At 46.5% G+C, this 13,533-nt stretch overlaps 1 protein-coding gene across 3 annotated transcripts in view; it reads right to left on the bottom strand.

Moving 5' to 3' along the window:
* The window catches only part of LOC126534668 (uncharacterized), a 155,289-nt gene that overhangs the window by 33,805 nt on the left and 107,951 nt on the right, over window positions 1–13,533 (bottom strand). For all 3 annotated transcript variants that reach the window (XM_055072460.2, XM_055072461.2, XM_050181929.2), the window contains one exon: window positions 5,409–5,511. In XM_055072460.2, the coding sequence (XP_054928435.1) occupies window positions 5,409–5,511 (103 nt within the window). The remainder of the gene's footprint in view (window positions 1–5,408; window positions 5,512–13,533) is intronic.

Raw genomic sequence — 13,533 nt, 5'->3', positions numbered from 1 at the left:
TCGAAGGTGGTAAAAAATGGAATTGCTTTTTCGGTTCTATTCTCCGCACTTTCGAAATATCGTTTCCACCAGGATCCTGAGAGCGTTTGAGCGCGGGAGGTTTTCGGGAGGATGCCATCCGTATGACCGTGAAGAAGCTTGCTAAGCGTGTAGAGTTAGGAGCTCCCACAAGAATAATCCGGAGCCTGCCGACAAGAAGAAAATAGTTGTAATTTCATGTGTACCTAGGCTACCATAAAGCCTCAGGAATTTAGCAGGCAGGTTTTTATGTCTTTAATAAGATGAACATTTGCGGTATGATTGATAGGAAGTTGGCACGGGCTGTCTATTCTTGCTGGGAAAGATTGCAGTGTTAAGTACGCGTCCCCGCCTGCGCGCTGGAGAATGGGCTTTACGAGCTTCCATTTTCCTGTGGTCACGTCTATATCGGCCGAACAGGTCGATGCCTGAACACTATATTGTCAGAGCATAGGCTGTCGCTTACGCGTAACGCCTACGCATGGCGCGCACACTATGGGCACTTTCCGCACTTAGCAATCAGACTACGAGGGAGACAAAAGCCTACTAAATGAGAAAAAAAAATGATCGCGTGGTGTAAGCATGCCTTCAATAAATTTGCATGACAGTAAATTTGCATTTTATACTTCATAGTGTATCATCAGATTACAAGGTTTAGCTATTTGCCTGTGCACTGATCATGACGCCTTAGATGGGACAGCACGTGGCTGTAGGTTGTAGTACTTAAGTTTAAAAAAATTAAATTATGGGTTTTTTCGCGTCAAAACCACTTTCCGATTATGAGGAACGCCGTAGCGGGGGTTCTTTAATGTGCACCTAAATCTAAGTACACGGCTGTTTTCGCCCACATCGAAATGCGGCAGCCGTGGCCGGGATTCGATCCCGCGATCTCGCGTTCAGCAGCCCAACACCATAGCCACTGAGCAACCACGGCGGGTTAGTACTGAAGTTTGTGTATGCTGCTAAGGAAGTTGTGAGTTCAGCGCTCTCGTGTGTTTCTTGCCTTTTGCTTTTATCGTCTTGCAATGCCCCTTCAAGATGTTGTAGCATGCGTGACAAAAAAAATGGGGATTATAGATGCCTTATTTTTAAGAAGGAGGTGGTCTGGGCGTTTTAACGGATGAGCGGAGGCGCAAACGCGAGCGGCCTGCACGGTGCAGTCACCCGGAAGCGCACAGCCCCACCAGCGAAACATGGAGCTAATATTGCACTAACCTAGTTTATTACACTTCGCTACTGGTGTAAATTCCGGGTAAAGGCGTAATCGTGCTGCTGTCGATAATTTGCACCAATACCTAAGCGATATACACTGCGCCTCCAGGAGGTTGCACTGTGCAGGCAGTCTACGTTTGCGCCCACGCTCATTCGGTATAACGCCCAGTCAACTTGTGGACACGCTTAAATTCCCTGATATACACCATACTTTCCGGCTAAGCGCTTGTGTTTTAGGTGTGGTTCTAAATGAGGCTTTCTTTAACTAGCGACTATGGTTCGACTCCACGACGTAATTCGGCAGTGTTCTTAATTGGCATGGAACAAAACATCTGCCGGCCGACTCTTCCCCACTAATGAAAGAACGACCACCTGCGCATGCGAGAATCAGCGCTATCCCTGCGCACAGCGACTACAGCAACCCGCCTCTCGGGATTGCAAGTCTGTAATGGATAGTCTGTCACGGGAGCAAGGCAACGACGACAATTTGGAGGTTAAAGATGCCGAAATGGCCAGCGAGCGTCTGTAATGGATAGTCTGTAATGGATAGTCTCTGTCACGGGAGCAAGGCAACGACGACAATTTGGAGGTTAAAGATGCCGAAATGGCCAGCGAGCGTAAAAAGCTAACGGGCACGCCCGCGAGGACATCGGCGTTTGTTCGTACATGTGCTCATGTTTGTGCCCGATGCAATGCAATCTAGAATTATGACTCGCTATAACGGCCGCCGACGCGTTTCTGCGACGTCCGTCTGCTCCCTCTACCGGGAGTGGGTATTGTCAAGGTCCTTAATAAGGTGGAGAAGGACCCTGGCCTAACTGGAAAGCTAGACGGCGCACACCGCAAGCGTACAGCTTTGCGCCTTCGTCTTTGCGCCTTCGTCTTTGCTCTTCGTTACGAACGGCTTCTCAAGTTGGCCGCTCTTGAAGTTGCAATTACACGTTTTGTTGTTCACTGTGCCACCTCGACACTGTCTGGGTCCTCTCAGTTTACCAACCTGGACATGGGCCACCTGCACCCCGACTTGAGAGCCCCTTTGCAACAGCACGTTTTGCGCCTCGTCGCAGTAGGACGCGCAGGAAAATTTGCTCACGTTTTGCAGTGTTAGCGTTAACGGAAGTGCTGCATGTTCTTTTTCACTTGTTCATTTTTCGCAGTGCTCAGGTGTATATAGGGGATTATTTAGGGTGCTCCGAGGCTTCCTTCTATATTTTTGCTCCAGTCTAAAGCGTTACAACCGTCATCTATCGCAAGATGAATGAAACGCTAATTTCGACTTGTAGAGGGATAACCTCCGATTTTGGCGCGTCGTAGGCGCAGTTGCGATCGGGGTGTCTCAGGATGTAAGGTATCCATTCACTGTGTAGCAGTGAGGGAACGCGGGGCTCAGCCAGACATCCAGGACGTTTTAAACACGTTTATAGTTATGTTTTCACAAGACTTAGGCCGAAATACTGAGATTTTCACATTGAAGTTGGAGCTGCTGATCTTTCCACCAACCTTCCATCTCTTTTTTTCAACTCCTACATCGTCCTGTTCCCGTCGCGTTCCTCTAATGAGTCGTCAGGAGATGGATGACATCCGTCACAAATCCGGAGGTTGGTAGCCCTTTTCCTGCGAGGTGAGCTTTGTCCAAAACGCGCGCTCCTCACTGTGCACGAAAAAGGGAAAGAGGGAGGCACAATGGCTCCTGTCTCCGGCGCGTATGTGGCAGTTTGGGGCTGATTACAGATGACGTGCGTCTCTGCACCCATCCTGGCAGGGTCCCTCCTTGGCAGAGCACAACTGCCTGCCACGAATCGTCGCCATTGGGGATGGCTGTGACGAGGTAATCGGCCCATTGACCCGTTCACAATGGTCGCGTGCTCCGTGAGCTACTGGCTTTGCGTAGTAAACGGCTGATCAAAACAGCCCCAAGGAGTACGTGGCGTCTTACGTGAACATTTGAACGGTGCGCACAAACGCGACGTTTGGCAGGCGGAGCGTTGTAGGCACCGGCCAGCCCCGCCGTTGCCTTCGCAGTGGAAGGCATTCGAGATAGAGAGAGGAAGCACCACAAAGGGGGATCAAAGACCATCTTCGATTGCCGATAACTCCGCGTCTGCTGAACGCATTGAAGTACCTTTTTTCCCCAACAGTAGTTCTGAAACAGTTCGTTTAGCGTCAAATGCATTTCATTCTGCTGAACGCACTGAAGCACTTCTTTCTACACACTATTTCTGAAATAGCGTATTTTAGCGTCAAATGCATGTCTATATATATGTTGATTGCCCAGAAAGAAGCAGTCAGTTACTGCAAGAATAGTCCTGTGTTCTACAAAGGATATTCTTTCCCTAATAGTGACACTTGTTCCTATGTGTACGTGTAAGAGTAAAGCATTAGCTCAGGCCAAACACCGCCGATGTCGCCTACTCGCCGCCTACTCAAGTACCTGTAAAACGCAGAAATGCTATTTCATACATTTTCATATTTCATACATAACCTCTTCATCGATATTAATGAAATGTGTTGCATTTAGGCGATCATTTAGGAGATGAGTCTAGTGACCGTGGAAAGAAACATTTCGATTTAGGGCCTGCATATCTTTTTACAACTGACGCAAAGTGGTAAGAAAAAAAAAGTGAAAGTACAAAATTTACAAATCCGTAACACTGCCCCTAAATCACATCCAAGTTTTGTAAACTACATCTATCAGAGCATCTAAAGCGGACAAAATTAATAGCTCAAGTGGGTTAGTTCGTGTTTGAAAAGGTTTCGCGTCCAAAGTCTCAAAAATCATTAATTTCACAGACGTGAATAATACATTATGAATACATTTATTACATTTCAGCAATTTTATCCGCTTTAAATGTATTAACAAATAATGTTTATATGAATTTTGTATAATTTTTCATTGCTAATTACGGAGTTCGACAGCCTAAATAAAAAAAAAAACCTGCTCCTAAGATTCGTTAGACGTTATTTTTATATTTTAAACGTACCAAACTATCAAATTCGGTGTAGGGGTTGCAGAGATAAACGATTTATCCTTTCCCACGTATTTAGATCCCGAGCTGAAGCTTCCTTTTAAGTACTGAATGCAGCGACCACAGTGGGAGAAGAAGTGGTCCGGCGACCTGGGGGGCTGCCGAGCTCAAACGCACCTCGCTAATGCAGGTACTTCACCTCTGCATCGCTGCACAGCAGCACAATGACGTTTTTTGAAAAACGGGGAATTTGAACGTGTAACCAATAGTTCCAGGTCCTCTGTTATTGTCCTTCACTGTAATCGTTTCTCGAGTTTCTCAGGCGACGATAATGCCTCCGACAGTGTGGTTACGTCGCTGGTTCTGACAGCGTGTGAGGATGCGTGCAAACGATTTGCCGACAATCTGTGCCGCCAGACGACAAGCTCGTGGTAAGCATTTACCCACGTGTACAATCTAGACAAACAGCGGTGAAACGACGAATAGGCCGAGTCGCAAGACTGAAGGAGCGCCTCTCTAGCTACAATGTTGCCCGGCGAAGGCGGAGGGGACGGATCGCGGGCAAGAAATGCTTCACGCGAAAATGCAAAAGCGGCTTGTGACTCATGCGGAGACGCCAAGTTTCGATTTTGTGCGCCGAAGCGTGGCAGAATGACACGGAGAGCAGAGCAGGGCACGGACGCGGGGTCCGGCGCCTCGCTCGGCCGAAAAGTTTCGGGCTCGAGTCCAGTGGCGCCTGTTCACCCATGGGAAACCACCGATTCGGAAGTAAGCGTGGTTCTTAGTGTCTAGCCGTTTTCGTGGACCCACGCCCAAGACAGACCAGCCTAACAAAGCGATAAAAAAAAAAACGGCCGGTGGTACGGTAGCATGGCGCGTGGCAACCGTTAGGAAGGGCAGCATTTTCGCATTCTTCCATCGTGACAGCTACAGTTTGAGACCCTTCAGTGCAGGCGCTGCGCATACGGTCGCAGAGAGCGCTCGCACTTCTAAACAAACGCGTTCATGGATAGCAAGTGGGTTGCCTTCACAGGTCATATGAGGAGAGATAAAGGTACTAATCGTGATGAAAGATCAAGAAGAAACAGAAAAATGCTATACTGCTACACTAGCAGTAAAAGCTGAGTCCAAGCAGGCTAGGCGATCATTTGTCGCCCCTTTTCAAAGGGGATACCAATAATAAATATCGTCATTGTCGGGGCTGGTACTCACAGAAGCCTGGAAGCAGTACACGCCGAAAGACTTGTAGCCCGCTATACTGTCGCCTAGCTTGATCATGATGTCGGCGTTGTCGTACGTGCCCAGTTTGACCTCCCTGAAAAGAGAACAAATGTGACCTATAGAGTATGGTAGTTGTTACATGTAGTTGTTACGCTAAAACTGCTAGCAACGGCATTTACGCTGACTGACGTAAGGAGCAAGCGAGCCGTCAGGTTATGCAGCCAAGTGCCGACCACGTTTGTAACTGCCGCGAGAGCCGAAATTCGGGGGCTGTGAGAAGTTACCGGTTCTCCACGACGTGCGCTAAGAAAGAATATCTGACTATGCTATTTATTTTTTTTCGAACATCACTGCGATATTTAACAAGTTTTTGAACAAACGTTCAGCAGCGGTAAATTCGGAAAATGCTAGAGAAATGTGTCAGCATTACGTTGCACCTCTGGGGCCCCGGACGGATCTGTGATCTGTACAGCATGCGATATGAATAATGAGCGTAGTTATATCGACGTTATGTATATATGATAAATTTCGTGATTTGAAACGCTCTTTTATGCAAATGAATTCTTGACGGACTTTTGTTAGCCGGAAGGAACTTTTAATTATCGGGCGATCGGAAAAAGCAAACTTGAATGAAAAATTTTTATATATATATCATCATCATCATCATCATCATCATCATCATCATCATCATCATCATCATCATCATCATCATCATCATCATCATCATCATCATCATCAGCCTAGTTACGCCCACTGCAGGGCAAAGGCCTCTCCCATACTTCTCCAACTACCCCGGTCATGTACTAATTGTGGCCATGTTGTCCCTGCAAACGTCTTAATGTCATCTGCCCACCTAACTTTCTGCCGCCCCCTGCTACGCTTCCCTTCCCTTGGAATCCAATCCGTAGCTCTTAGTGACCATCGGTTATCTTCCCTCCTCATTACATGTCCGGCCCACGCCCATTTCTTTTTCTTGATTTCAACTAAGATGTCGTTTACCCGCGTTTGTTGCCTCACCCAATCTGCTCTTTTCTTATCCCTTAACGTTACACCCATCATTTTTCTTTCCATAGCTCGTTGCGTCGTCCTCAATTTCAGCAGAACTCTTTTCGTAAGCCTCCAGGTTTCTGCCCCATATGTGAGTACTGGTAACACACAGCTGTTGTACACTTTCCTTTTGAGGGATAGTGGCAACCTACTGTTCATGATTTGAGAATGCCTGCCAAACGCACCCCAACCCATTCTTATTCTTCTGGTTATTTCAGTCTCATGATCCGGATCCGTGGTCACTACCTGCCCTAAGTAGATGTATTCCCTTACCACTTCCAGTGTTTCGCTACCTATCGTAAACTGCTGTTCTCTTCCGAGACTGTTAAACAGTACTTTAGTTTTCTGCAGATTAATTTTCAGACCCACCCTTCTGCTTTGCCTCTCCAGGTCAGCGAGCATGCATTGCAATTGGTCTCCTGAGTTACTAAGCAAGGCAATATCATCAGCGAACCGCAAGTTGCTAAGGTATTCTCCATCAACTTTTATCCCCAATTCTTCCCACTCCAGGCCTCTGAATACCTCCTGTAAACATGCTGTGAATAACATTGGAGATATCGTATCTCCCTGTCTGACGCCTTTCTTTATAGGGATTTTGTTGCTTTCTTTGTGGAGGACTACGGTGGCTGTGGAGCCGCTATAGATATCTTCCAGTATTTTTACATATGGCTCATCTACACCCTGATTCCGTAATGCCTCCATGACTGCTGAGGTTTCGACTGAATCAAACGCTTTCTCGTAATCAATGAAAGCTATATATAAGGGTTGGTTATATTCTGCACATTTCTCTATCACTTGATTGATAGTGTGAATATGGTCTATTGTTGAGTATCCTTTACGGAATCCTGCCTGGTCCTTTGGTTGACAGAAGTCTAAGGTGTTCCTGATTCTATTTGCGATTACCTTAGTAAATACTTTGTAGGCAACGGACAGTAAGCTGATCGGTCTATAATTTTTCAAGTCTTTGGCGTCCCCTTTCTTATGGATTAGGATTATGTTAGCGTTCTTCCAAGATTCCGGTACGCTCGAGGTTATGAGGCATTGCGTATACAGGGTGGCCAGTTTCTCTAGAACAATCTGACCACCATCCTTCAACAAATCTGCTGTTACCTGATCCTCCCCAGCTGCCTTCCCCCTTTGCATAGCTCCTAAGGCTTTCTTTACTTCTGGCGTTACCTGTGGGATTTCGAATTCCTCTAGGCTATTCTCTCTTCCACTATCGTCGTGGGTGCCACTGGTACTGTATAAATCTCTATAGAACTCCTCAGCCACTTGAACTATCTCATCCATATTAGTAACGATATTGCCGGCTTTGTCTCTTAACGCACACATCTGATTCTTGCCAATTCCTAGTGTTTTCTTCACTGATTTTAGGCTTCCTCCGTTCCTGAGAGCCTGTTCAATTCTATCCATATTATAGTTCCTGATGTCCGCTGTCTTACGCTTGTTGATTAACTTAGAAAGTTCTGCCAGTTCTATTCTAGCTGTAGGATTAGAGGCTTTCATACATTGGCGTTTCTTGATCAGATCTTTCGTCTCCTGCGATAGCTTACTGGTTTCCTGTCTAACGGCGTTACCACCGACTTCTATTGCGCACTCCTTAATGATGCCCATGAGATTGTCGTTCATTGCTTCAACACTAAGGTCCTCTTCCTGAGTTAAAACCGAATACCTGTTCTGTAGTTTGATCCGGAATTCCTCTAGTTTCCCTCTTACCGCTAACTCATTGATTGGCTTCTTGTGTACCAGTTTCTTTCGTTCCCTCCTCAAGTCTAGGCTAATTCGAGTTCTTACCATCCTGTGGTCACTGCAGCGTACCTTGCCGAGCACGTCTACATCTTGAATGATGCCAGGGTTCGCGCAGAGTATGAAGTCGATTTCATTTCTAGTCTCACCATTCGGGCTCCTCCACGTCCACTTTCGGCTAACCCGCTTGCGGAAAAAGGTATTCATTATCCGCATATTATTCTGTTCTGCAAACTCTACTAATAATTCTCCTCTGCTATTCCTAGAGCCTATGCCATATTCCCCCACTGACTTGTCTGCAGCCTGCTTCTTGCCTACCCTGGCATTGAAGTCGCCCATCAGTATAGTGTATTTTGTTTTGACTTTACCCATCGCCGATTCTACGTCTTCATAAAAGCTTTCGACTTCCTGGTCATCATGACTAGATGTAGGAGCGTAGACCTGTACAACCTTCATTTTGTACCTCTTATTAAGTTTCACAACAAGACATGCCACCCTCTCGTTAATGCTATAGAATTCCTGTATGTTACCAGCTATTTCCTTATTAATCAGGAATCCGACTCCTAGTTCTCGTCTCTCCGCTAAGCCCCGGTAACACAGTACATGCCCGCTTTTTAGCACAGTATATGCTTCTTTTGTCCTCCTAACCTCACTGAGCCCTATTATATCCCATTTACTACCCTCTAATTCCTCCAATAACACTGCTAGACTCGCCTCACTAGATAGCGTTCTAACGTTAAACGTTGCCAGGTTCAGATTCCAATGGCGGCCTGTCCGGAGCCAGGTATTCTTAGCACCCTCTGCAGCGTCACAGATCTGACCGCCGCCGTGGTCAGTTGCTTCGCGGCTGCTGGGGACTGAGGGCCGGGGTTCGATTGTTGTATTCATATAGGAGGTTGTGGCCAAGTACTGCACCAGGGTGGCCAATCCTGCTCTGGTGAGAGAGTGCGTTACCGGTTCTGGTCACCGGGATCAGGCCGCACTCCAGGCCTGTTTGTGCAATTTTCTCAACACACGGTTTTTTTTTTGTATTTTCCTGTGGAGAATAGCGCGGCACCGGGATTTGAATCACGGTCCTCTTGCACTGGAGACGGATACTCTACCGTCCCCGTAGGAGTTAAATTAATAATTAATTTATGGGGTTTTACGTGACAAAACCACTTTCTGATTATGCACGCCGTAGTGGAGGACTCCGAAAATTTCGACCGCCTGGGGTTCTTTAACGTGCACCTAATTCTAAGTACACGGGTGTTTTCGCATTTCGCCTCCATCGAAATGCGGCCGCCGTGGTCGGGGTCAGATCCCGCGACCTCGTGCTCAGCAGTCTAACACCATAACCACTGAGCAACCACGGCGGGTCCCGCAGGAGTTGTACGCCTCAGTTAACCTACAGTGGTGCCCTATTTGGTCAGTCAAGGTGGACCAATCTGAGCTCGGTTATACCGCATGGATGGCACTCGGCTAGAGAACCTGGTATTTATGACCTGCACATGTTGGTGTGAGGCCATACATATTTGAAGATATATATCTTCCTTTTTCTTTTTAGGAGGGTTCCCGTACAGTGATAAAATAAAGGAAAATACATTAAAAGAAAGAAAAAAAAAGAAAGAAAAAGGGGCGGAAAAAAAAAAGAAAAAGGAACATAACAGGTGATTTGAACTCGTGACCCTTCGATGTTGCCCGGAAAGATAGCTCAGTCGGTTGGTTCGTCTGGCCCCAGGCTACTTACAAGCGCCACAGCTCCTGCTCCGAGCCTCACACTTACGTGGAAAGAGACTCATGTTGTCCGCGATAGTCGGTTGGAAGGCGTACTTTGTGGGAAAAATGGCTGCCCGAGCAGAAGAGCGAACTCGAGCGGCTTTAGAGGCTAGGAAAACTGCCTTAAAATATTTAGACTTGAGGGAAAGCTTCGTTAACAAACTATAACACGGCAATCAGCACTCGAATACGACGAGAGAAATTACTGAGACGTGGAAAATTCTCTTGAAAGAAATCTGGTTTGCGAGACAAATGCTTGTATGTATTGAACCTCTTAAAAGATGAGGGGGGGAAATATGCGCTCACCGAGAGGGCACCGTCAGCACGACACATCCACAAGGCACCTTACAGAGATGTGGAGAGCTTCGCGGCCGGAACGAAGCATCCCTTCTCCGCCGGCCAAGAGGGGGAAACGCGCTTTCCGATCGCTCAAGGTTGCGCGGACAAAGCATAACTCTAGCGTCTAGGAAAAGCTTAACCAGGTGCGATGGCGGCGCGCATAGCGTGGGAAGCTAGCCGCGAGAATAACTATACCAAGGACTGCTGCTGATGAGGGCGAAATACCTTCGTGTAATTATAATAACCCTAATAGGACTACTTTCGAGAGAAAAAAAAAAAAGGAAACGGCCCAGAGGGCTATGCTACGAGAGCTATGACTGATAGTTTTCTATATATATATATATATATATTCATCTCATCTATGGGATCGCATGCGCGCGCTGTTGCTTTGTCTCTGCGTGTAGTATAGTTAAGAGAGCCAGTTTAAGGGCGGAGAAGAAGAAAGAACAGAAAAGCAAAAACTGCAGCGCCGTGGTTTTAAGGCGCACCCGTGGTAGAGAAACGGAATGCGATATAAGCGTGCGTAGTCATGATACGCACACGACAAACTGCCTTAAAATATTTAGACTTGAGGGAAAGCTTCGGTAACAAACGATAGCACAGCAATCAGCACTCGAATATAATTATAACCCTAATACTAATTGTAAATATTCATCTCATCTATGGGATCTAATGCGCGCGCTGTTGCTTTGTTCTGTGTGTAGTAGTTAAGAGAGCCAGTTTAAGGGCGGAGAAGAAGGGAGGGAAGGAAAGTCTCTGAAGCAAAATTACAGCGCCGTGGTTTTAAAGCGCATCCCGGGGTAGAGAAACGGAAGGCGATATAAGCGTGCGTGGCCATGATACGCACACGACAAACTGCCTTAAAATATTTAGACTTGAGGGAAAGCTTCGTTAGCAAACGATAGCACGGCAATCAGCACTCGAATATAATTATAACCCTAATAATAATTGTAAATATTCATCTCGTCTATGGGATCTAATGCGCGCGCTGTTGCTTTGTCTCTGCGTGTAGTAGTTGAGAGAGCCAGTTTAAGGGCGGAGAAGTGGGAAGGAAAGGAAAGTCTCTGAAGCAAACTTGCAGCGTCGTGGTTTTAAAGCGCAACCGTGGTAGAGAAACGGAAGGCGATATAAGCGTGCGTGGCCATGATGCGCACACGACAAACTGCCTTAAAATATTTAGACTTGAGGGGAAAGCTTCGTTAACAAACTATAACACGGCAATCAGCACTCGAATACGACGAGAGAAATTACTGAGACGTGGAAAATTCCCTTGAAAGAAATCTGGTTTGCGAGACAAATGCTTGTATGTATTGAACCTCTTAAAAGATGAGGGGGGAAATATGCGCTCACCGAGAGGGCACCGTCAGCACGACACATCCACAAGGCACCTTACAGAGATGTGGAGAGCTTCGCGGCCGGAACGAAGCATCCCTTCTCCGCCGGCCAAGAGGGGGAAACGCGCTTTCCGATCGCTCAAGGTTGCGCGGACAAAGCATAACTCTAGCGTCTAGGAAAAGCTTAACCAGGTGCGATGGCGGCGCGCATAGCGTGGGAAGCTAGCCGCCAGAATAACTATACCAAGGACTGCTGCTGATGAGGGCGAAATACCTTCGTGTAATTATAATAACCCTAATATGACTACTTTCGAGAGAAAAAAAAAAAAAAGGAAACGGCCCAGAGGGCTATGCTACGAGAGCTATGACTGATAGTTTTCTATATATATATATATTCATCTCATCTATGGGATCGCATGCGCGCGCTGTTGCTTTGTCTCTGCGTGTAGTATAGTTAAGAGAGCCAGTTTAAGGGCGGAGAAGAAGAAAGAAAAGAAAAGCAAAAACTGCAGCGCCGTGGTTTTAAGGCGCACCCGTGGTAGAGAAACGGAATGCGATATAAGCGTGCGTAGTCATGATACGCATACGACAAACTGCCTTAAAATATTTAGACTTGAGGAAAAGCTTCGGTAACAAACGATAGCACAGCAATCAGCACTCGAATATAATTATAACCCTAATACTAATCGTAAATATTCATCTCATCTATGGGATCTAATGCGCGCGCTGTTGCTTTGTTCTGTGTGTAGTAAGAGAGCCAGTTTAAGGGCGGAGAAGAAGGGAGGGAAGGAAAGACTCTGAAGCAAAATTACAGCGCCGTGGTTTTAAAGCGCATCCCGGGGTAGAGAAACGGAAGGCGATATAAGCGTGCGTGGCCATGATACGCACACGACAAACTGCCTTAAAATATTTAGACTTGAGGGAAAGCTTCGTTAGCAAACGATAGCACGGCAATCAGCACTCGAATATAATTATAACCCTAATAATAATTGTAAATATTCATCTCGTCTATGGGATCTAATGCGCGCGCTGTTGCTTTGTCTCTGCGTGTAGTAGTTGAGAGAGTCAGTTTAAGGGCGGAGAAGTGGGAAGGAAAGGAAAGTCTCTGAAGCAAACTTGCAGCGTCGTGGTTTTAAAGCGCAACCGTGGTAGAGAAACGGAAGGCGATATAAGCGTGCGTGGCCATGATACGCACACGACAAACTGCCTTAAAATATTTAGACTTGAGGGGAAAGCTTCGTTAACAAACTATAACACGGCAATCAGCACTCGAATACGACGAGAGAAATTACTGAGACGTGGAAAATTCTCTTGAAAGAAATCTGGTTTGCGAGACAAATGCTTGTATGTATTGAACCTCTTAAAAGATGAGGGGGGGAAATATGCGCTCACCGAGAGGGCACCGTCAGCACGAGACATCCACAAGGCACCTTACAGAGATGTGGAGAGCTTCGCGGCCGGAACGAAGCATCCCTTCTCCGCCGGCCAAGAGGGGGAAACGCGCTTTCCGATCGCTCAAGGTTGCGCGGACAAAGCATAACTCTAGCGTCTAGGAAAAGCTTAACCAGGTGCGATGGCGGCGCGCATAGCGTGGGAAGCTAGCCGCCAGAATAACTATACCAAGGACTGCTGCTGATGAGGGCGAAATACCTTCGTTTAATTATAATAACCCTAATAGGACTACTTTCGAGAGAAAAAAAAAAAAAGGAAACGGCCCAGAGGGCTATGCTACGAGAGCTATGACTGATAGTTTTCTATATATATATATATATATATATATATATATATATATATATATATATATATATATATATATATTCATCTCAGCTATGGGATCGCATGCGCGCGCTGTTGCTTTGTCTCTGCGTGTAGTATAGTTAAGAGAGCCAGTT

The sequence above is a fragment of the Dermacentor andersoni genome, chromosome 7 (assembly GCF_023375885.2).
Source record: "Dermacentor andersoni chromosome 7, qqDerAnde1_hic_scaffold, whole genome shotgun sequence".
Taxonomy (NCBI): Eukaryota; Metazoa; Arthropoda; class Arachnida; order Ixodida; family Ixodidae; genus Dermacentor; species Dermacentor andersoni.
Note: the sequence above shows the minus strand (reverse complement) of the source record. Positions and strands in the feature narration are given on the sequence as shown.